The sequence below is a fragment of the Monodelphis domestica genome, chromosome 3 (genome assembly GCF_027887165.1).
Source record: "Monodelphis domestica isolate mMonDom1 chromosome 3, mMonDom1.pri, whole genome shotgun sequence".
Classification (NCBI taxonomy): domain Eukaryota; kingdom Metazoa; phylum Chordata; class Mammalia; order Didelphimorphia; family Didelphidae; genus Monodelphis; species Monodelphis domestica.
Genome location: NC_077229.1, coordinates 182,849,667 through 182,872,602, shown reverse-complemented (window position 1 = coordinate 182,872,602; position 22,936 = coordinate 182,849,667). Strand labels below are relative to the sequence as shown.

The following is a 22,936-nucleotide window of genomic DNA, read 5'->3' as shown; positions in this document are numbered from 1 at the left end:
TAGTATTCCTTTCTAATTTTATGTATTTTATTTTATACATTTAGAAACATTTTATTATGACTATCATTTTATGCTATAGCATAAAAATGTAAAGAATCCTCATTTTTAAAACTTTTTCTTTTTTTTTAACCCTTACCTTCTGTCTTAGAATCAACACTAAGTTTTGGTTCCAAGGTAGAAGAGCAGATAGGGCTAGGCAATTGTGGTTAAGTGACTTGCCCAGGGTCACATAACTAAAAAATGTCTAAAACCATATTTTGAACTCAAGACTTCCCATCTCCAGGCCTGACCCTCTATTCATTGAATCACCTAGCTGCCCTATTTTTCTCTCTGAGTATTTCTTTAGGTTATCCCAGGCTCCATTTCTTTTTGGTGTCTGCTTTTCTTTCTTTCTTTTGATTTTGTAGCTTCTCTTGGTCACCATAAGGACTAACCAATCATTAAATCAATAAGAATTTACTAAATGTCTACTATATGTCAGGTACTGCACTAGGTACTAGGAATACAAATCTGAAAAGTGAGACAGGTTCTATGCTCAAGGAATTTACATTCTACTTTATACACACACACACACACATATACACAAACACACACTAAGTATAGCAGGTCTTCAAGAATCCACTTACAGAATGAAGTCAATCTTCCTCTGTAAAAATTAATTTATATCTAATAATAAAATATTATATTTTATGAGATTTATTAAGGATTTTTAGAAATCAAGGATACAAAATAAAAACCACCTGCCCATGGCTGATTAGCCCATTCAAAGTCCCCCAGCTTAGTTTAGCTTACCACTTATACTTCCTACATTATTGCAATGGCAGAGAGAGAGTGTGGGAGGCATTACTGCCAGTGAAATACCAATTGTGATCTCACCCAGGTGGAGACTCAGGTGAGATTATCGGGAATTCTGGGAAATACCAAGGACCTCTGGGGATTGAAGTCTAGGGTTCAAAATCTCCATTTTTACACCTCCTATTTGCTCATTCATACTAAATGTCATGTTCTTAGCTGTCACTTTCTCCAAGCATTACTTTCAGGCCCATGATCCCTCTTGTGAAACTAAAAAGGGCTCATCAGATCAAGATGCCCTTTAAATAGCTATGTAAATAGTAAAAAGTACCTTTTAAGAGCTCAAATAGACTGAGTTATGTATGTACTCCAGAGCACAGAGAATCTTGAAAATCCAAAGGAGCATAAATTCCAGATGATTTGTCTTTTGTAATACTATAAGGACTTGGTGCGGTATTACTGCAGCTGGAAGTCTGGAGAAAGCCAAGTATTAATAATGATAAGAGGAAAGGCAGAACACCTTAAATGCCTTTGTTAATCATTAAAAAAACAACTTTTTCAGGGTAGAAATTAATTTGTCAACAAAAATCCTATTCTGTTGTTTCACTGTGGTGTGGAGGAAAAATTGGGTTCTCAGTCAATGTCAGTAGAATAGAAACTCTGGCAGTTTATACCGAGCTAGAAAGGCTTCAAATGTAGTGCCCAGGATAGGCTTCATTTGGAATTCAAAGACTGGCATATCTAAACACAGAGATGCTTGTTACCAGCAGACGGGCCACCACCAAGTGAAGGTAACCCATCAAACAGAATAAAAAAAAGAAAATGGCTCCCAGTTCTGTGTGGTTCCCTTCCACGTCTGATGATGGCGTAGCAGAGGAGTTAGAAAAGGCTCCTAAAAATATCATTAAGTTTTTTTTTTTTTATCATAGACAAATACTTTTACTTACTAGTTCACTAAATGTGAGTTTTCTTTCCAACAAACAAGCAAAAACTATCATGGGCTAAACTCTATTTTGGAAACGCAATGCCATGTATCTGTGGGATCTCAGAAAAGAAAAACACATTTCCAGGGACTCCAAATGAACCTTACCATTGCATCAAAGTGTTACCAGGCATGCATACCTACAAAGCAACTATCTTCTCTTAATGAGCATATACTTTTAACCTTTTAGCATACAGAGGTTAACATGCATACACACATACGCACGCACATACACACGAACACACACATGTGCCACCCTTTTTTAGGCATAAGGCTATGGAACACTTAAAATATTTTCTTACTTTTTCCATGTATATATTGGTTTTGATGATTTTTTTCTATTTTCCTTGTGAAAAAACTCATAGCAATAAGGCTTGGCTCTCTGGAAAGAAGAGATGAAAGAAGAGTAAATTTAGCTGATATAAAAACACCAATAAAAGAGATTTTTCTTTTGAAAGGTTGCCACTGTGTAATAAGATTAGTGTGTATAAAAACATGCTTCCAGTTTGGTGGCTCTCAGGGGTAATGAATTATTACTTCCTTCACCACCTCATTGCACTGACAAGTACTTGGAGATATAACTAAAACTTTCATGGCAAATATTCCTGGAGTTTTCTAATAATTTTTGTTGTTGCCAAGTCCCCCTGAGAGTATTTTTGCAAATCGCCAAAATGAACAATATACTCCTTAGACCCTTTGTGGCACAATCCTCATTTTCATGACAGGAATTCATCATCCTCAAGCTTTGAACTACATAGCAGTCAATTAATAAACATTTATTAAGTCCCTACTATGTGCCAGGATTATAATAAATGCTGAGGCTACAAAAAGAGACAAAAGATAGCTCCTACCCTCAAGGACCTCCCAATCTCATGAGAAAGAAAAAATGCAAATAAATTATATATAGGATGAATAGGAATTAATTAACAGAGGGAACGTGCTAGACTTAAGAGGAGTTGGAAAGGCTTCCTGAAAAAAATAAAATTTTAATTGGGACTCAAAAGAAGCCAGAGAACACATTAGGCAGGTATGAGAAAGGAGACCATTTCAGTTATGGGGGATAGCCAGAGAACATTCCAAGAGCTGAAAGATCAAGCGCATTGTTGGAGGAATAAACAAGAAGCCAGTGTCACTGATTTGAAGAATACATGTTGGAAGTAAGGTGTAAGAAGATTGGAAAGGTAAGAGGAGGCTAGGATATGAAGGGCTTTAAACATAGCAGCTGATGAGCATAAGAAATGACCTGGTACATGAAAAGAACTTTGAGGCACTTGGAGATGGAACATTTAATTTAATGAATTTATTTAATATGGGACCCATATAATAATAGGCAACAAATATAATGCTTTAAGGTTTGCAAAATGTTACACATATATCACTGGTCCAAAGTGTACATGTTGGAAGTAAGGCATGAGAAGACTGGAAATGTAGGAGGGGGCTAGGTTATGAAAGACTTATCATCACAATGTTATCCCTGGGAGGTAGGTGCTATTATTATGCCCATTTTACAGATGAAGAAATTGAGGCTTAACGGGGTTGAGTGACTTACCCTAGGTTATTGTAGGACCTATCTGAGGTAAGATTCCTCCTGATACGAAGCCCAACACTCCTCCTCACTCTGCTACCCTGCTGTCTAATATAATGCAATGCTACCTTACATAGGGTCTATTATTATGGGGTAGCTGCTGTATAAATTGGCATTATTAATCATGTGGGGAAATAACCATGAGAATTTTCTGATTCAGAAAATTCCAGAAGTATGCAGCAAGCCTTGCCAAAAATCTCCAAATTCCTAAAATGCCTAAAAGGGAAATGGGAGCTGCTTTACAAATGATAAAGGGCAGAGCCCTGATCCTCACTCTTGATGAATGATTCAAATTTGGAGACAAAATGCATGAGGAAAGCTGGCTTTACAGTGATTTAAAAGTCTTAGTGCAGTGCTAAGTTAGAAAAATTTAACCTAAGCTTTGGGGAATTCTGTATATAAGCAAAAACATATATGTGTATACATATGTATGGTAGCTTTTGTGCCATTTTGCAAGGTGGGGTATCCATGAGACCCCAATACACAGGACATCATCACAAATGAGACTCCCTGCATAACTGAGAAACAAATGTGAAGTTGGAAGCAAACATCATTGAAGGATAGAAAGCAGGGATGGGACAGGCTAGTGTAGCCGCTGTTCAGATTGAATACTGTAACGCAGATCTCTTCCCCAATAGCATATCCTCCTGGTTCAGCGTCAGATGTCTGTGGTAGAAGAAGACTTGGAAGAATTCCACCTGGCTCTGAAACAGTACGTGGAAAGTGCTTCCTCCCAGAGTGGGTGCCTACAGTAAGTAATGCACTGCACAGCAAAGAGCTTTGCCAGGAAGGCATACAGTGCCTTCCAAGTATCCCTTTTAATCTTCAATAAGGGTAGGTGTAAGAAAGGCACAACTTTCAAACTGGCTCTTAGAAAAGGTAATGTTTAAGTCATACTGACATTCTAAGCCTTTTGTTTCAGGTTTCTTAGAGATCTTAACTAAACCTTTCTGAACCTGTCCTTGGTCTCTGCCCTGATGTTAGCATACATTACACAATTTTGGACATGGGAATCTTGGGGAATCAGGTGGGGATCAAGACTGGGTCACGTGAAAGGAAAAGAGATGATTTGAGAGCATCAAAAAAGAACATCAAATCCAACCTATGCATTCTGATGGAATGATATTTAACTGTTCCTGGGAAATGTGGGCTGTCTCAACTCTAAGCTAAACAACCCTGCTATGACTGTTCTCTTGGCAATCTGGCCCACTGAAGAGTCCAATTCATTGACTGATACCAGTTAAAAGTTTTTGAAGGGGCAAATTGAGGGAATTTTACAACCTACTAAAAATTTCTACCTCTTGGGCCTTTAAGTACAAGTTAATTTATCAATAGAAAGAAGACAGCATTAAGTAAAATTGGTATCTACTAGAGTGCTAGATTTGAAATCAGAGCACCCATCTTGGAATCCTGAGTCTTCTGCATACTGGCTATGTGACCTAGGACAAATCACAACCTCTCTGATCCTCAGTTTACCCATCCAAAAGAAGAGGCAATTGAATGATGTGACCAGAATCCAAGAGAAATATTTAAGAGTGAAAAACCAACAGGTAATGGAGAAAGTATAATGTATATTTTGAAATCCTATAGTTTTCTCTTCAATTTACCCTACGCATACCTGTTGAAATAATCTTGAAACATTGCTTTAACAAAATTTCAATAATTATAATAAATGACATGTATTTAGCACCTTAACATTTGCAAAGCAATTTACATACATGATCTTATTTGATCTTCACAACCCTGTGAGTTAAGTATTACAATGATTATTGATCCCATTTTGCAGCTGGAGAAATTGAAGGTAAGAAAGGTTAAATGACTTTTCCAGGATTATACAGCTAGTAAATGGTAGAGAAGATTCAAATCCACATTTCCTAACTCTAAGACCATTGCATCTTCCACTTCAAATAAGAACCCATTATGGCTCTTTAATAACTATCATACTGGATAGAGCCAAATTTAGAGTCAGAAAGAAAAAGAGCCAAGAATTTATTAATCACCCTCTAAAAGTCAGGATTTGGACCAAGACTTTACAAGTATTATTTTATTTGATGCTCACAACCACCATGGGAGATTGGTGCTGCAATTTTCCCCATTTCATAGTTGAGAAAATGGGGTAATAAGTTTCTGAGGTCAAATTTGAGCTCAGGTCTTCCTGACTCCAGGTCCAGCACCCTATCCAAAGCATCACCTTATTGTGTTTGAGCCACCTAACTGCCAGGATTAAAGTCCTACCTCAGATACATACTAGTTCTGTGACTTTGGGCAAATCACTTAACCTCTCAAGATACCACACAAATCTCCAGCACAGTAGTTGCTAATATGCATTGGTGGAGGAAGTTTACTCAATAGGAGTTCCCTTCCCCAATGAAATCACAGCTTTGGCCTCAAAATAAAATATATAAATAAAAATACCAAATCTTAGATGTTTATCTTGATCTTCAAGTAGGAGTAGCACTGTCTTCTAATTGCTATTCTAGGTTTTGAGAATCTATACTTATGGCTATCCATGGCCAACTAGTTATATCAAAATGGAGCCAAGATTTAGTCCTCCATTGAGAATTGAGGCATGCATCAGTCTCTAAGCTAGCATTTCACACATTTTCTTTAATGATCTTTGGAGTTTCTAAATTTCTTGGCATCTCAACTTTTAAATATCTAAAACAGAACACTAATCATTTGCCATCTTTGTTCTTCATCACGCACCCAATATAAACTATTTTGTTGCCCTTTGAATGCACATGCTTATTCTAAACTTTAGAACTCTATATTACTCTTATAGGATTTTTGTTCAACTCTTCTGTTTTCATCCTAAATTGCCTGCCTTTATTTCTATCATTACTTCTATATGACCATTCTAACTACTTCCAATTTTAACTAGATGAGTAAGTTCATTGTGTATCCACATTGGCCTTTTTTCTTACTCAATAACACTTAGTTTCCCCCCAATTACATGCAAAATAATTTTTTAACTTTTTTCTAAAGTTTGAGTTCCAAATTCTCTCCCTCTTTCTGTCCCTTCTCCCGTTCTTAAAAAAGCAGTCTGATTTAGTTTTATGTGTACAATCAAATAAAACATTTTTCATGTCTTTGTCGAAGAGATGAAAAATTAAGAAATAATTTAAATATTTTATGTTTCCGTCTGAATTCAGAATATACTTCTGGAAGTGGATGGCATTTTTCATCATGAATCCTTTGGGATTATCTTAGATCACTGTACTGCTAAGAATAGCTTTATCATTCATAGTTGTTCATCATACAGTATTGCTTTTACTGTGTACAATGTCCTACCAATTCTGCTCATTTCACTTCCCATCATATTGAGTAAGTCTTTCCAGTTTTTTCCCCTGAAATTATCATGTTCATCATTTCTTATAGCACAATAGTATTCAATTGCAATTGTCTACCACAACTTGTTCAGCCATTCCCTAATTGATGGACATTCCCTCAATTTTCAAATCTTTGCCACCACAAAAAGAGCTGCTATATTTTTTTCAAATAGATCCTTTTTTATTTTTTTAAGATACTGATTTAGTAATTGCTAGATCAAAGAATATTTACAATTGTAAAGCTCTAAGCATAGCCCGACATAGTTCTCCAGAAAGGTTGGATTTGTTCACAACTCTAACAATGCATTAGTGTCCCAATTTTCCAACTACATCTCCAACATTTATGATTTTCCTTTCCTCTCATATTAGAAAAGGTTAGGTGTGAGGGTATTTCAAGAGTTGTTTTATTTTTCATATTTCTAATCAAGAGAGATTATTAAGATAAGTTTTATAAGACTGAAGATAGCTTTGAATTTTTTGAAACTTGGTTCATATCCTTTAATTATTTGTTGATTGGTTTGTATTGTATTGTATTGACTTGTATTCTTATAAATTTGACATGATTCTTAACATATTTGAGATCACATTGGTCTTTTTAGACAAGTTTTCTTGTTCTTTTGATATTCTATGTGTCTTCAGCATTTCTTTCCTTAGAGCTTTCTATACTGTTTGACTTCACTTCCCCTATAGTATTATAGGTCATAGAATCCTGCCTATCATTTCTTTGGAAGTCTTAATATATTTTCTCAATCAATTCACTTTTATTTCAATAACCAATTCCATCTTTTTTTGGTCAGAATTAAATCTCATATAGTAGTTCTGCCTGGTGGAAGAGGAATGGAAAGAATGTAAGATAAGAAGTGGAAGAGCAGTAATACAGTTTGGTTGAAATATATGAAAAGGGGAATGGTGTTAAATAGAAGCTGGGAAGTTTGGCCATAGATAGCTTATAGAGATCCTTGGACTTTATTTATTGTTTGTTAAGCTATAGGGAATAAGCAAAAGCTTTTTAAATAGAAGAATGACATTATTAGAATGATGTATTAGCAAGATTATTTTGGCATCAATTGAAAGAATGGAATAGGCAAAAAGAAAGAATAGGCAAGAGGGAAGAAAGCCAAATAGGTCATTAGAATAACCAGGTGAAAATCAATGAAGGTCTAGAGTAGGGTCATTACATTGGTACTGGAAAACATGATTGCTATATAGACTAGACAGATAGATAGAACTAACAGGATTTGGCAACTAATTAACTTGGGACTTGATGAAAAGGGAAAACTTAAAGGTGACTCCAAGGTTTTGAGCCTTAACTTACTGGGATGAAAGCAGTGCCATTGATTAAAATAGAGAAATTGGGAAAAGAGACAGACTTTTTTGGAGAGGACAATGTATCATTTACTAAAAGCGTTGGTTTATAATTATTCAAATATTGCTTCATAGTTTTATCTTTAATTATTTCATGATTGTGTTTATGTGTGTTTTCTACTATCCAAACTAAATTGTTAGCTCCATAAAGTCAAGGCAATGTCTTTAATTGTCTTGGTCATCTTCCCCTCAGTGCCTATGCTAATTGATTAGAGCATTACTTAACCAGATTCTGCACTGCAATTAATGTTAACAACTCCTGAGCTGCTAATGCATTTCTCAAAACAAGAAAACTGAATATTTTGTTTCTCCATTCTCTACTGTTCCAGACTTTACTCTAGACTCAAGAGGGACCTATTAAAGATATAAATCCTATTTTAGATCTTTTATTGGGTTTAGAGAAGACCTAAAGATGATGGAAAAGATCAAGAAGATAGTTTTTGATGCCCATAGGACACTAGAATAAAGTAGAAGACATGGTTTCTATTGCAATTCTGTCCCCTCAATAACCATAAAGAAATAGCTTATTTTCTGTCACAAAATGTAATAATGGACAGAGTGTCTTCTCTTCTCTTCAACAGAGTAGAATGGGCTAGCTTTGGTAGGCAAAAGATTCTTTCTCACAGGAAGTCTTCAAGTAAAGAATGTTTGACCACTTATTGAGTTTGTTACAGAAAAGATTCTTAGCAGGTATGGACCAGATTAAATAACAGCTAAGATTTCCTCCAACTCCAAATTATGTGATTTTAGAAAAGGAAAATCAGTCTTTTCATCTTTAATCTTCTTTAGTAGGATAAGTATTATTGTTAGTGGTTCTTCACTCATTTATTTATTTTTAGTAGCTTTTATTCATTTTTAACTTTTACCATGATTATCCCAAAATGGTCAATTGTCAGAGATTGACTCAACTTCAGAGAAATGGAACCTATATCTGAGAGAATACTAATCAGTCTAGACAAATTCCATTTTCCACTTGTATTATTTGATTAATTCTCTTAATGGTCATGAATGTCATAAGATTTAAACTAATTCAGTTCATCTGACTTGCCCATTCATGGCTTTTTAGGGTGTCTTTACAAAACTATGAATGCCATCCTTTGCTGTATACCTGCTTTATCTTTACTATCCCCATTCCCTTTCAGCAGGCTGGTTTCATTTTTAAGAGTCTTAAATCTTTAGTACCAACTACTTTCCTCTCTCTTTGCTATCTGTCTCCCTAAGTTATTGCTCCACTGCTAGCAGCAGGAAGGCCTCCTTAAATTCAGAGTAAAAAATAACTAATTTGAATACTCAAAGATTTTGATGTTTTGGAAGAACCCCAAGAAGTAACGCTTGAGATATGTCTCAAGGGAAGAAGAGAATTGAAAGCTAGGATAACAGTATGAATGCTTAGGATTTCCAAGCAAGGTTGGTTTACAAATAGATATAATATGTCTGATTAAATTCTGAGTTATTGTGGATGTTCATTTTTCTGAAAGATATTAAACATTGCTCTTTTTCTTGGTGAATCAATACCATCATCATGAATATAAATTATTGTTCTGTACAGTAATACAACAATAGATTTAAAATCCAAAAGACCTATATTCATATCCTGCCTCACTTCCCAGCTTTGTGACTCTGGCCAGGTCACTTAATTTCTCTTAACCTGAGTTTCCTTATCTGTAAAATGGAGGTTAAAGCTTCCCGAGGTGAGAGAAGCTTTAAGGTAGGAAAATAGAGGAAGGATAGAAGTTTTGGATACCGCAAGGGGGGTGGTGGAGCCAAATTAGAGATATGAGGTGGTAGGAATGAGTCAGAAATGCAGGCCTTATTAATTATCAATGAGCCACAGCAAAACTGCGATCAGTGGACTACTCAGAAGGCTTGTACCCATCCAGTGATCCAAACTTAATATCACACAGGTCGGAGAGATGATAGAGAAAAGAAAGTGCCTGGCCGAAGGCCAGGTCCCAAGTGAGAGAGATAGAGAAGGAACGGAATTAAAGATGGAGCTTGGCCAGACATCATTGGGAGCTGAGATCCAAGAGGAAGAGAGAAGGCGGAGCTTGCTGCGGCTGTATTTAATCTCTTTGATATGCAAATATACACAATACATAGGGATGATTATCATTGGTTAATGACAAGGTATAGGTGTGGTTTCTCTTAGCCAGGTGAGCACAAAGAAATCTGTTTTCCCGCCTAACCTGGGGGAAGCTGGGGTCAAGGGTCAGAGGCTTCCCTAGCCAAGCACAAGACTGAGCATGCTCTCTTCTAAGACAATCTGTACATATTAACTGTTTCCCTTGCCCATAGCTAGGGGTGGACTGCTACAGGGGTAATAATAGAATTTATCTCCATTGTGAAGTTTAAATGAAATAAAATATTGAAACTCTATTCCTCAAGGCATCTATGAGGTCAAAACTATTTTCATAACAATATTAAGATATTTAATTTTAATAAGTTAAACACTGATAGATACAACCTACATAAACAAAAGTTTTTGTTAAAGGAATAGGCCCTCAATGATTTTTAAGAATTAAAAGAGACAAAAATGTGTGAAAACTGCTGCTTTACATCATTTTCTCATTTTGTAATTCTGTAAATAATTCTGTAAAATAGATTTTATAGCTATTATCCCTGTTTTAAGAGTGTCAGAAGCAAGATCACAATACTCGTCATACCTGATTCCAAATTCAACATTCTTTCCATTCATTTACTTTTCTGGTTGTAATAGAATTACAGATTTATAATTATAAAGGACGTTAAGTGAGTAACTCAGGCCCAAAGAGTTTTAGAGATTTGACCAACACAGGAAGTATGTGGCAGATTTGGGATTTTAAGCCAAGGCTTCAAATCCTAGCGTTAGCATTCTTTTCACTCTGCTTGTCATCTATCAAATGTTGGAGTAGATGATCTATAATATCATTTCTAGTTCTGAAACCTATAATGCCCTGGAAATAAATGTGTAGATCAAGGAAGACAAAAAGGAATGGAATTTTCATAAGAATACTAAGTAACTTGGAAAAGGTCTCCCTGATAAATCTGAGCCTGAGAAAATAATCCATATTTTTGTTACATCTTTTCTGGCTACACTATGATAGGTTAGTTTATAGAGAAAAAAACATAAATCTATGAAAAGGTAAAACACATAGAACAGAAATGATTGGGTGAAAGCAATAGGAAAGGTTTACAAAATCTTATGTGTATCACAGTGTCATCTAGTGGTTACTTTTAGGTAAATCACATTATTAAAAAAAAAACACACACAACAAAACCTCAGAATAAGAGAGAACTTTTGATGTTATCTAGTCTGATCTTATTTTCCAGAGGATGAAACTAATCTTCAAGATCACACAGCTGATAAATGATTCCAAGATTCATTCATCTACAAATTAAATAATATCAAGTATTTCCAGGAATGCTCATAATCTTTCCTGGAATATTCCTTACGTATTTTTTAAGATTAGCTCTTCCTAATCTTCTGTTAAGGACTCAACTTCTCTCCCAATTTGAACAAAACAGTATGTGGTTTACAGATAAAAACCTTTTCTTGTAAAGACACTCATCTTATCTTCTAATTGAAAGCATTCTTAAGACAGTAGTAAAAGAATTAGAGTTTCCAACAACCTTCCCATGTGTAACACCCCATTAAAAAAAATATGAGCTCCATTTGATAAGAAACATGTCCTTAAGGGGCTGAAAAATAAACATAATTAATAAAACTATGTCGGGTACTCTACATTTCAAACAGTGAACATTGCAGATAAAAATAAGTTCCAAAGACAATTGACTATAACCAAAAATATTTCAGTATCTTAGCTTTTTAAACTGCAAGATAAGTATTTGCATTTCCTCATTGATCATTATCATGTCACATCATAAGCATTTTTGCATTATTCAAATCACTTCTTTAAAATTTTCAAAAATTGAAAATCTATGTACATTACTCTTTATGAAAGGAATTCTTTATTCTCTTTGCCTATTTTGAGTTAACACTTTGTTAGCCATCAAGTAAGAGAATTCACAAGTCACTTGCTAAAGAGTCATAACTCCAGAACTCAAAGCACCCCTACTTAACACTAAGACTGTTCACAAGTCATTTGCTAAAGTGGGCGATAACTCTATCAGTCAGAAATTTGTGAATCCTATGATATTAGTTGATACCTTCTGAAGCCTATGATAAAAAGTTAACACCTTCAGAGGCCCATGATAAGAATTAACACCTTCAGAGGTGAGAAGTGGATCCTACAGAAACTGCCCTCTTGGGCAGCGCTAGGCAATTTGGAAGCTGTAATTGGCCCCTGTGAAGAGGGGAAGGGACAAGAAGTCACTATAAAAGCCCTGAACTTCTTCGACTGGAGAGTCTTCTGCAAGCACTCATCTGGAGATAGTCATCTTTGTCGTTGTTGTCTTTGGTGGTTGTCTTCAACTGGTGATTGGCCTCTTGGAGGTAACTTAGGACTTGGACTGCCACTTGGGTGAGTGAGTAGCTGACCTTCCTTTCCTGGTGTCTGGAGAGAGATTAGTTTCAGAGAGACCTTACCTTCTTGGAGGAGGCTGTGTGGGTGGAACTCAGGGTCCTCAAGACAGGGTTAACAAGCCCTGCCAGGCTGAGACAAGCACCAGAGTAATATTTACTGTGATAGGGTAGACATCTCTACACTCTTTTTGCATTTCTCTGCTTTCACTCTTTCTACCCTTTTGTAAATAAAAGCTATTAAAAGTCATTTTGACTTGAAATATAATATTTTAAATCAGCAACCACCATATTAATTTAAAATACCCACATATTTAGTCAAACCTTTAATCCCTTACATCTTGAAGGTGAAAAATATCATTTGAGTAATACATAACTTACATTTATATGATATTTTGTAAAGTACTGTTTTCTTTATAATCATTCTAAAATGCAAGTCTAATTATTTACTTCACATATAAAGAAACTAAGCCTTGCAGATATTAAATGATTTAACCATAATCATACAAATGGTCTGGGATAGATGTTGGATTTCAGCCTCTCTTTGTCAGCTCTCCAAACCTTGCTCATCCCATGATACCACTTTGCAATGCCTAAATATTTTTTAATTGAGTATACTAATTATTAAGTGATACCTTGACTAACAAAAGTCCTTTGGGAACAAAAATTATTTTAACAAAATCATCTTGGGCACAGAGCAGTTTGAAAGAAGTTCTTATCTCCTTAGGATGGGGCAATGGTGGTAATAGAAGAGGAGGAAATTGTTTCAAGTAAAGAGAACAAGACTTAAACAAACTGTGAGCAAGGCTATACTTCCTGAAGGCCTGGTCATCTACAACTAAGTGGAGGCACTGCCCTGGGAAAGGCATTGTGTGGCTCCTTTTTTTCCTAAAATGGGAATTATACCAAGAAAGGCAGAGGTATCAAAGGAGCTCTTTGGGAATATGTACCACCCTCAAATCTCCTAAAGGAAAATGAAGGTGTACCCAGTAGAATCAAGCTCTAAACATGAGGTGCCTGCTATATGCCAAACAATGTGCTAAATGCTGAGGATACAAGGAAAGACAATGGATAGTCCCTGCCCACAAGGAGCTTTACAGCCCAAAGAGGGAAAACAATACACAAAAGGCAAAAGGAGTGGAGCAAGGGAGAAGTTCAGCCCACTCTGAAATGATGATGGTTGCTCTAGTTGTCCTCTTTAAATGGAGACTCTGGGAGGAAGTCCCTACTCCCATCTCTTCTCTAATCCTGGAGGAAAAGGGCTTAGGGAGAGATGGCACAGAGGAGATATAAGTTTCAGAGTTGATGTTATATTCCAGAGCAAGTTGCTAGAGGTGAGGCAGCTGCAAATTTATATCCTAGAACATATCCCTGGGATTTTTATTATTTTTACACTGATACAAAGTCTATGAGAGATTTTTTCACTGGAATTCTTCACTAATAGAGCTATTACCTGTCCCCTCAATATGAGTCAACAAGTTATAAGTAAAAAGAACACTGGTCTAATGAGGAGTTTGGACTTCTGGGTTCTGACCTAAGCTCTACAAGAGGATTTCAAGAGAAGGCTGGATAACCAATTATTTGAGACTGTTCTTGAGGAGACTCTTAGCTAGGTATAGTTTGGACTAGATTTCTCCTGAGGTCCTTTCCAACTCTTGAAGTTCTTTGTTTTGGGGATGTTTACCCTTGGGCAAATAATTTTCCTCTGGACCTTCAATGATAAAATGACATTTGGACTTGATGTCTAATATCCTTCCCAGACAGAAAACCTTAATTCCTTTAGGATTGTAAACTCCTTGAGAGTAGCAATTATTTCATTCTTTGTATCTCCAGCACTCAGCACAGTGCCTGGTACATAGCAAGTATCCAATAAATGCTTACTGATTCTAATATTAGCTAAATTTTAATAGATTTCACTAGCTACATTTATGTAGCTAAACTATAAGCTTTAGGGCAGGGCTTTTTTTTAAATTCACCTTTGTATGTATAGCAGATAGCACAGCGCCTTTCTTAAACCTGATGGATGCTGAATAAATGTTTCTTAAAGTATTGAGTCACAGGATGAGTTGGCCTCCATGGGTTATGTTCTGCATTACTGACTGGAATGTTCACATCAGTCAGCTAACAGAATCATTTGAGCATATAAAAAGTGTATCCTAAGTATAAATATGCTTATTAATGCTGTCAGATACTTCCAGTTGCAGGGTTTTATGGCTTTTAATTGTTCATTTTTCTTCACTAGTTATGGAATTCTAAGAAGTGAACGGCGAGCAAACTATGACTACAGAGCTTTCATTTGCCTTAAAGATTTTGTATGTGCAGCTCACGAAAATGGATGTAGGAAACTATGTATTTAAGAGTTATCCCAGACAATTACATTGAAGTATCAATTTTAAAACTTAGGGTCCATGACCATTTAAAAAACTCATGACGATATGTGATAATACATGTATAACCCAGATCGAATTACTTGTCAGTTCCAGAAGTGGGTAGGGAAGAAGGGTGGGAAATCATATGGATTATATGTTTCTGGAAAACTCATATGGAAATTTGTTATTAAAATAAAAAGTTAAATGGCAATTGTTTTCAACCAGAACCTCTATCATAAAACCAGCTTTAGGATAGGAAGGATTTGTTAGCTTCTTTCAACACATCAGCACACCTAATGAAGAAAAATGTCATTTATTCCTAAATTGAAGCATGATTCAAAACAAAATATTCAACTCTCTACCACAGAAGCTCCAATTCTTCTAGTTTAGCTTTGTTTCCCGTCTAGTCGAGATTATCTTCCAATAATTTAAACATCAGTTTTAAGTCTAAAAGCTACATGACTAATCTCTGCAAAGCCGTATCTGTGATTTTCTCCCAATCTGCAATTTCATGTGTAGAATTCCCTTCAGAGATGTGTATTAGTGACTTTTCTGTAATTTTTAATCTTCAAGCATTTCCTGGAATGCTAAGCAGTCAAGTGCATGTCCCTTGAGCACTAAGTTAGGATGTCTGATACAGGACTTGGGCTATCAAGACACTAAAGCTTGTCCCTCTATCCACTACATCACATACTTCTAGAAACAAGCTACCCAACTCCAAAAGAAAACAGAAAAATTCAGGGCAAAACAATGCCATACAGCTATATGAAACAATTTTTAACTGAATATTTTGATTTTTACCCACACACCATGATTTAGATCTCCTAGTTTTATCATTTCTCTTTCTTAAACCTGTTTCCATGCATATAAAATGAAACTACTCCCTTGTAGTTTATCTGGTAAGATTGTTGTAAGCACTAAAGAACTCTAAATATGTGAACTATGATTATGACATAAATGATCGGCTTAGTTTCCTCCTTTGAAGCCTTCAGCTAACTATTTTCTTTTATAACTCAGTGTTTCCATTCAGAAGCTTTCAAATGAATCCCGCTTCATAGTTTATGAGTTCTGGGAGAATAGCAGTGTGTGGAATAGGTAAGTCAAGAGCAAGTTCAATTTATGTGTATAGGCCAAAAGAGTAAGATTTCCATAGTGCTGGTAAGGCATTTCTATGCTCTGATGTAGAGATGAGTAGCTCTGAGGAATGAAAAATGAAGACTACTGGAGCTAACAAAAACCCCACAATTTTGCCAAGGGATGGCCCTGAAAAAAGATACTGTTACATTTGGTTTCTAAATATTTACCCCCAAACCCTAACCAGTCCCCTACAATCCAGATGCTTGTAAGGAGGTCAACGTGTCACATGGAAATGAAAGTAATGCAGAGATGCCCATATTTGGGGGAGGGGGGGATTCAAGGTTTCATATTTACAATTTTCTTAGTTTTCTAGATTTTCCACCAGTATTTCCTTAAGTCCTATGGTCACTTGGTTCCTTGGTCTTAAAGCAAACTTAAGAGTACTATAGTATGGAATAGTCCAGTCTTCTTTTCCATACAGAATATAAGGAACCACATCTACCTCTACGCACATATTTTACCTATATGAAAGTTTGTTATCAGACATTTTAGAGCTGAAATGGACTTTCATCTAGTTGAAATTCATTTTTCAGATAAGAAAATCAGCTTGGAGAAGGTTATTTGCCCAATATCATAAAGGCAAACAAAGGGAAAATCTAGGATTTAAATCCAAACCCTCTGACACTAAATTCCATTTTCTTTTGCACTGTGCCATAAAATCTCCTACTCTACTGCCTCTATGTTGTGGAGACCCTAAATTCTCAAAGGTTATGTCAGCAAAGCACAAGTCTTGCCATGTTCTACCAATGTGGAAAGGGTCCAGCACAGGATTGGTAGCACACTTAGCCTAGCTAAGCTAGAGATGTTACTTATCAAGGTTGATTACCAGGTGTTTTTATATCCATTGTACCTCATGAAGACTCCCTTGCTTCCAGAACTAAATTCTTCAAGACAGATTTTTTAAAAAGAAAAATTTCAAAGATGAATTCCATAATCTCATGTTGTAGCCTGTCCCAAAATTTAATCACTTAATGTGTTTTCCCCTTTTGTTTTAACTTAATTTTGCTATAACTTATTTCCTAGTGTTCTTCCACTAGAAAATTCAGATTCTTTTGATGATCATTCACATATCACTAGTCTTTCAAGCCAAGTGACCTTAAAAAAATCTTATATTTTGCATTTTCATATCTAATCTCAATATGTATGGCATATTGTATTTTTTGAAGAATCATAAATGAAAATGATCTGACATCTAATTGTTTATACAGCCACCTTCAGATGAATTACTGCAAGGCATTCCAAAGGAGCAACGTGGATTTCTTGGAAACTCCAGAACTCACATCTACTATGCTAGTTCCTGGTAACTATGCTGGTTTTTACAATACCCCACATAGTTTTTCCATATTATTTCCACTTACCTCCCCCCGCCCAGTTCTATTTTCCTCCATACTAGTCAGTGCTTTATTTTTCAATTATTCTATTCCTTCTCTCCAACTCAAATGTCCATTTAGGAAAGGATTTCTCCACAATTCTTAGAATTATCAGGAATCAGTACATGAGCAGACACTTCCTTACAAAATAAAAGTGGACTATTTTTATATTCTAATACAGATCAAATTTTATTAGAACATCAAAAAATTTTTCCATGCTATAATTTTATATAGCTAATTAGGTCATGGGCTGGGGTATCAAAATGTTATGGATATATTTTCATTGTGGAGTATTGATGAAATGGAAATTCAAACCAATAGTTTGGAGGGAATGAGGATTAAGAAATTAGAATAAAAGTATATGAATATCCCAAAGGCTTCAGGTGTCTTGAGCTAACATAAGCCCCACTCAAAAACTAGATGAAAACATATGTGAACTCTATGGAGCCTCATAATTAAATTTGAGATCCCTTTATAAAGAGCTTGCCTGCCCATTTTTATTTAACCTTAGGGTCTCAGTTACAGGTTCAGTTCTGGCCTACCTAGAGGAAGCAAACTCATGAATGAAGAGTTATATATACTTTCTTCTCTAGATATGAAGTATAAATTTCAAATAGCAAGTCTTAGTATGTTTCCATCACTTTGTAGCTCCATAATTTGACTCACCATAACTGGACACTGTTAAGGCTCAAAGGAAGACAAAGGAATTCAGTGGAACATAAGATTCTAAGATTGAAATTGTTCATCTTTTGCATACCTACATTAAGCTTGAACATTAAAATATAAATAATTGAGTGTTGGGGAAATGAGAAGGAAAAACTTTCAAAATGTTTAATTTAATGTTTCATAATTTCATAAGCTGTGAATATAATGCATTAGCTGCTAAATTTTTCAGGTAACTAGTGTTATCTTTAGAGCTGAAGTATAATGTTGGGCCTTCTGAAACATCCCAGGAGTCCTGATAAAAGATTTAATGGCTCTTTATCTTTACCACTACAATCATTTTCTGCTTCCTGCCATATGGTTCAAACAATGTTTCAAAAAAACAGCAACCAATTAAGCAATAAACATTTATTTCATCTGCTAAAGTGCTGGGAACACAAAAAGAGGCAAAAGATAGTCCCTGCCCATGAGGGGCTTACAATCTAATGGAAGAAACAACATACTAACAAATACATGCAAAGCAAGCTATGCACGGGATAAATAGGAGATAATTAACAGAAGGTACAGGTGTCCAGGAAGGCTTACTATAAAAGATGGAATTTTAGTTAAGACTTAAAGGAAGCCAGATAAGTTAGTAGTAGGTGTTAAGGAGGGACAGCATTCCATGTGTGGGAGCCAAAGAAAAAGTCCAGAACAAAAAAACTGAGAGTATCAACCAGGCAGCCAGTGTCACTGGAAGAGAATTAAATGTCAGTAAGTGAGGTGTAAGGAGCCTGGAAGGTAGGGGTGGGGGTTAGGATTTGATAGGATTTAGGACATCTAACAGAGCATTTTATATTTGAACCTTGAGGCAAAACAGGAAGTTTGAGTAGTTTATGACTGAACCTGTGCTTTAGGAAAATTACTAAAATGGTTGATCTAAAGTGGGGAGAAACTTGAAGCAGGACAATCTGCCAGCAAGGCATTGTAATAGGCTCAGCATGAGGTGGCGAAAGCCTACACTAGAATGATGGCAATGTCAGAGAGAAGGGGGTACATGCATAGATGTTGTAACGGAGAAATTGCAGGCCTTGGCAACAGATTGGATATGACATAAGAGAGTTGCTGAGTTGGGAGATCTGTGCCAAAATGAACCATGTACTGCTATTAACTACTAAATGCCTTAAAAATCAGAGATGTTTACTGGAAATGGAAAGCAAATATAGAAAAGTTATGAAAAAGGAGAGAAGTAATAAGGCACTAGAAAAAATTAGAGTATTACAAAAACATAGGAGTTTGAACAAACCTAATGGGAATTTTCGTTTAACTTGACTTCATAGTAAGTCAAGCTTCTGACAAGGTCTTAAGATTTATCATTGTCAAATTGCATTATTCAAGTAATTGTTTTCTTTATGGCTTCAAAAAGATTGAAATAGCAAGAAAATGCATACCTTCTCAAAAAATAAGTCAGTAAGCATTTATTAAGCACTTACAATGTGCTAGACCCTATGCTAAGTACTAGGACACTTACAGCAAAAGGCAAAAAGAGTCTTGCCCTCTAAAAGCTCACAATCTAATTGAATCTCTTCCTTTTTCATCTTCAAGTAAATGTGATTTAATGCTGCTTAATAAACTTTTGTAGTCATCTAGCATTAATGTTCTTAATTTCTACTATGGGTCCTCCAAGAACAAATGAAGGCAAGGAAGAATCATTCTTGTTCAGTATTGCGTAGTTTCCCATTTCTTACTATTACCTTCAAAACTTAATCAGCTTCAAATGATTAGATTTCTTAGTTTTTGCTAAAATTGTTTAGGGCTCACTTTCATGTAAGGTTTAGCAAGCACGGTATCTTAAATCAATTTGGTATAAAAATATAAATGCTACAATTTCCAATTTGTAGAGGCATACTTCTTGTATCAATGATTCTTAAAATTACCAAGTATACATAAAAATATGAAATAGAAACATTGGACAACTAAACATAGAAAGAAAACTCATCCTAAAACATGTAAAAAATAATATCAACATTAGCAAACAGTTGAGAAGTCTTTTTGTGTTATTTTTTTATATGAGTCCGTAAAACAGGAAACAGGCTCATTTTCAATAAAACTACCTTTTTCCCCAAGATTTTCAGTTGGGTTGTCTAAGTTATATTATAAGGAAATAATGCAATCCTATTATAAGCATGAAATTCCAAATCAATATTTATTTTACTGGTTTATAAATATGAAAGACTCTACCCACCCACCTATTGTGGGTAAAATATTTTATATGTTAATACTGTGGACCCTAAAGGAGGAACATTAGAAGATGGGCAAAAGTGGCAATATAGAAGATAATCTTTATTCAAAACAACCAATCATAAATCTTTTTCTCATATCTGGTTTTATACTATCTACAAAAGAAAGATATTAATACATATTTCACATAAGACTAAAGATGGCACAGCAGATACCATAAGAATATTCATAAAATACACAAGGAAAAACTTTTTGCCAGCTTATACACACTCTGGCCATATCTTCCATGTGATAAGTGGCCCCTTATACCTTTAACTACTCCTTTCCAATCATCATCAAATGGTACCTGGTATACCAACTTTTTTTAATCTGTTTGTACTAAAGTGGTCTCTTCTCCTACTCTATTTGAAGAACAAACATGAAACATCTCATTTTAAATAATTCATGTTTATAGAATTTTAAATTTCATCACTGGTAGAGTAAGATTATGAATGTATTTTGCACAATCTGAATCTTGAAGCATAAGGAATTTTCATGTTGGAGTAAATCACATTATATATATATGGAAGCTACTGGCTAACTCCATTAAATACCTTAAATAATTTTGTGTGTCAATACAGGGAATTTCCTCACTGGAAGTTCCTTATACAGATGAAATAACAGAACTAGTTCAAAAAAATAATAATCCATGGCAAAGGAGTATAAATGTTGCTGTATTTGCTCGTGGGTAAAAAAAATGTTGTAAAAGCATTAGTTCCAGTCTAGTCATCAACTTAATTTGTTGGGGAATTCCCCTGCAGTATAATGTAAACATTTCTCATTTTAAATTGGAATTTTTCAATAAAATTGAAGGCAGAAAAAATTGATTTACAACTAACTTTTCTGATATATTTCTATGATTGATTCTGTTATGTTTAATTTCATTTGAAAAAAAGTTCCTGCAACATACTGAGATCTGTGTAAAATACATTTTTTAAAACATGGTTCTATTTTCAAGAAGTTTATAACATCACTAGATGGAAAAGACATACCACATTCATGTGAATCAATCCAGGCAATGACATGGCAACAAACATGGAACAGAAAAAAATATAGGTGGTCAGACTAGAAGGAAAACAACTATATAAAATATAATCTGGGAAGTCTTAAAAATGAGACAAACTTATTTCATTATTTAATTAACATAAGCAATTTTATATGAAACCCAAGCATACATAACAAATGATATAATGAACTTGTTTGATCTCCTTCCTCTGCATCAAAGAAAGGCAGCTGAAATAATTTATTAACATTTTACAAAGTAATAAATTATCAACTGTGAATTTATTTTTATTACTAAAATTATGTTTTTCCTTTCAGCTTCATGGTGGGTGCTGAACAACAACTAGATGCTTTATTGTTGCATGGAAACAATGAAGTTTACATTTAACATGAACTATATCTGTGACTATTAATCTACTATATATTTTATTTCAATGTTTCCTTTAACATTTACTTCTTTTCTATGTGTTCTAGTCCCTTCCTTACTTGTACAAATTTTAGCTAAAATTTTAAAACTTAATTCCTCTGTTAACAATTTTCATGACAATTATGTTGCTTATAGACTGTCCTACAATACTGTATGGTTTTTTGAAGTATGGGACTTTTCCAATATATAGATACAAAAAATTCTTACCAGAAACTAAAGTTATAAAGGTGTTACAAAATATTAAGTGGAGATTTAAGAGGGATTATTTTACTTTTTCATTGGACAGATTCTTTTTTGGTCATATATTGTTAAATGTTATATCATAGTATTTGTGAACCTAGATCTTTTGACTTTGTGTGTGAATGATTCTGTATTTTACTGATTTTTCATTCCTATTTCAAGGTTACTGGCATCAAAATGTATATACTTATTCCATTTTAAGTAAATTACTTATGTAAACTACTGCATAGAGCATAAAATAGATTTTAATGTAATATGTTCATCCATTATCAAATTATGAGCCAAATCTTCCTAAAGATAAATGAACAATTCCTTTAGTTAGTGTGTCATTTAATAAGGAACTTTTAAAGTAAAATATTAGGAGTACCTCATGAGTAATGTGAGTAATGTTGTCACTTTAGTATTAATGTAACTTCTAAGTAAAGATTATTTGTACAATATAAATCCTGTTTACAAGTTAGGCACATTTAGATCCAAGGAAACAGTTTATGCTTTAGGATAATTTGGCTCAAAATAATATTGTGTTTGAATACAGCATGTAACTAGGATGGTATTCTAATGTGATAAAAAAAAAAAACCAGAACACTGAATTTCAGCTGACATCAAAATGCTTTAAACACTGAATATTAACCTAAGAAAATAAACCAATAATGTGAAATACAAGAAATCTGAGTGAAATTGGAAAGCATCAGTCAATGGGGAAACTTTAATATGGTATTAAGTACAAATCTCTTGTCTTCAGCATTATAAGTTATATTCCTTAGTAATTCATTGTAAGGTCATAAAACATTAACTACTTTTACCAGTAAAATTCATCATGAAGAAAATTGTTAAAAATCATATTCCTCTTATTAGGATTCTCTTCAACTTTTTCATCTTTGGGAAAAGTAACTTAGGGTAAAATTTTTCAATCAACTTTTTATCCCTGTATAATTCAAATGGCTAAATTTAAAAACT

The 22,936-nt window shown here is 34.6% G+C and overlaps 1 protein-coding gene across 2 annotated transcripts in view; it reads left to right on the top strand.

Moving 5' to 3' along the window:
- NECAB1 (N-terminal EF-hand calcium binding protein 1) overlaps nt 1-22,646 on the top strand; it is a 207,292-nt gene extending 184,646 nt beyond the window's left edge. The window contains exons 10-13 of one of the 2 annotated variants that reach the window (XM_001368622.4): nt 3,998-4,110; nt 15,899-15,976; nt 17,227-17,318; nt 21,631-22,646. In XM_001368622.4, coding sequence (XP_001368659.1) covers nt 3,998-4,110; nt 15,899-15,976; nt 17,227-17,318; nt 21,631-21,659 — 312 coding nt within the window. In that variant the 3' untranslated portion in view covers nt 21,660-22,646. Of the gene's footprint in view, nt 1-3,997; nt 4,111-15,898; nt 15,977-17,226 lie in introns of both variants that reach the window. The other variant, XM_056823335.1, reaches the window with a different exon arrangement.
- The last annotated feature ends 290 nt before the right edge of the window (nt 22,647-22,936 follow it).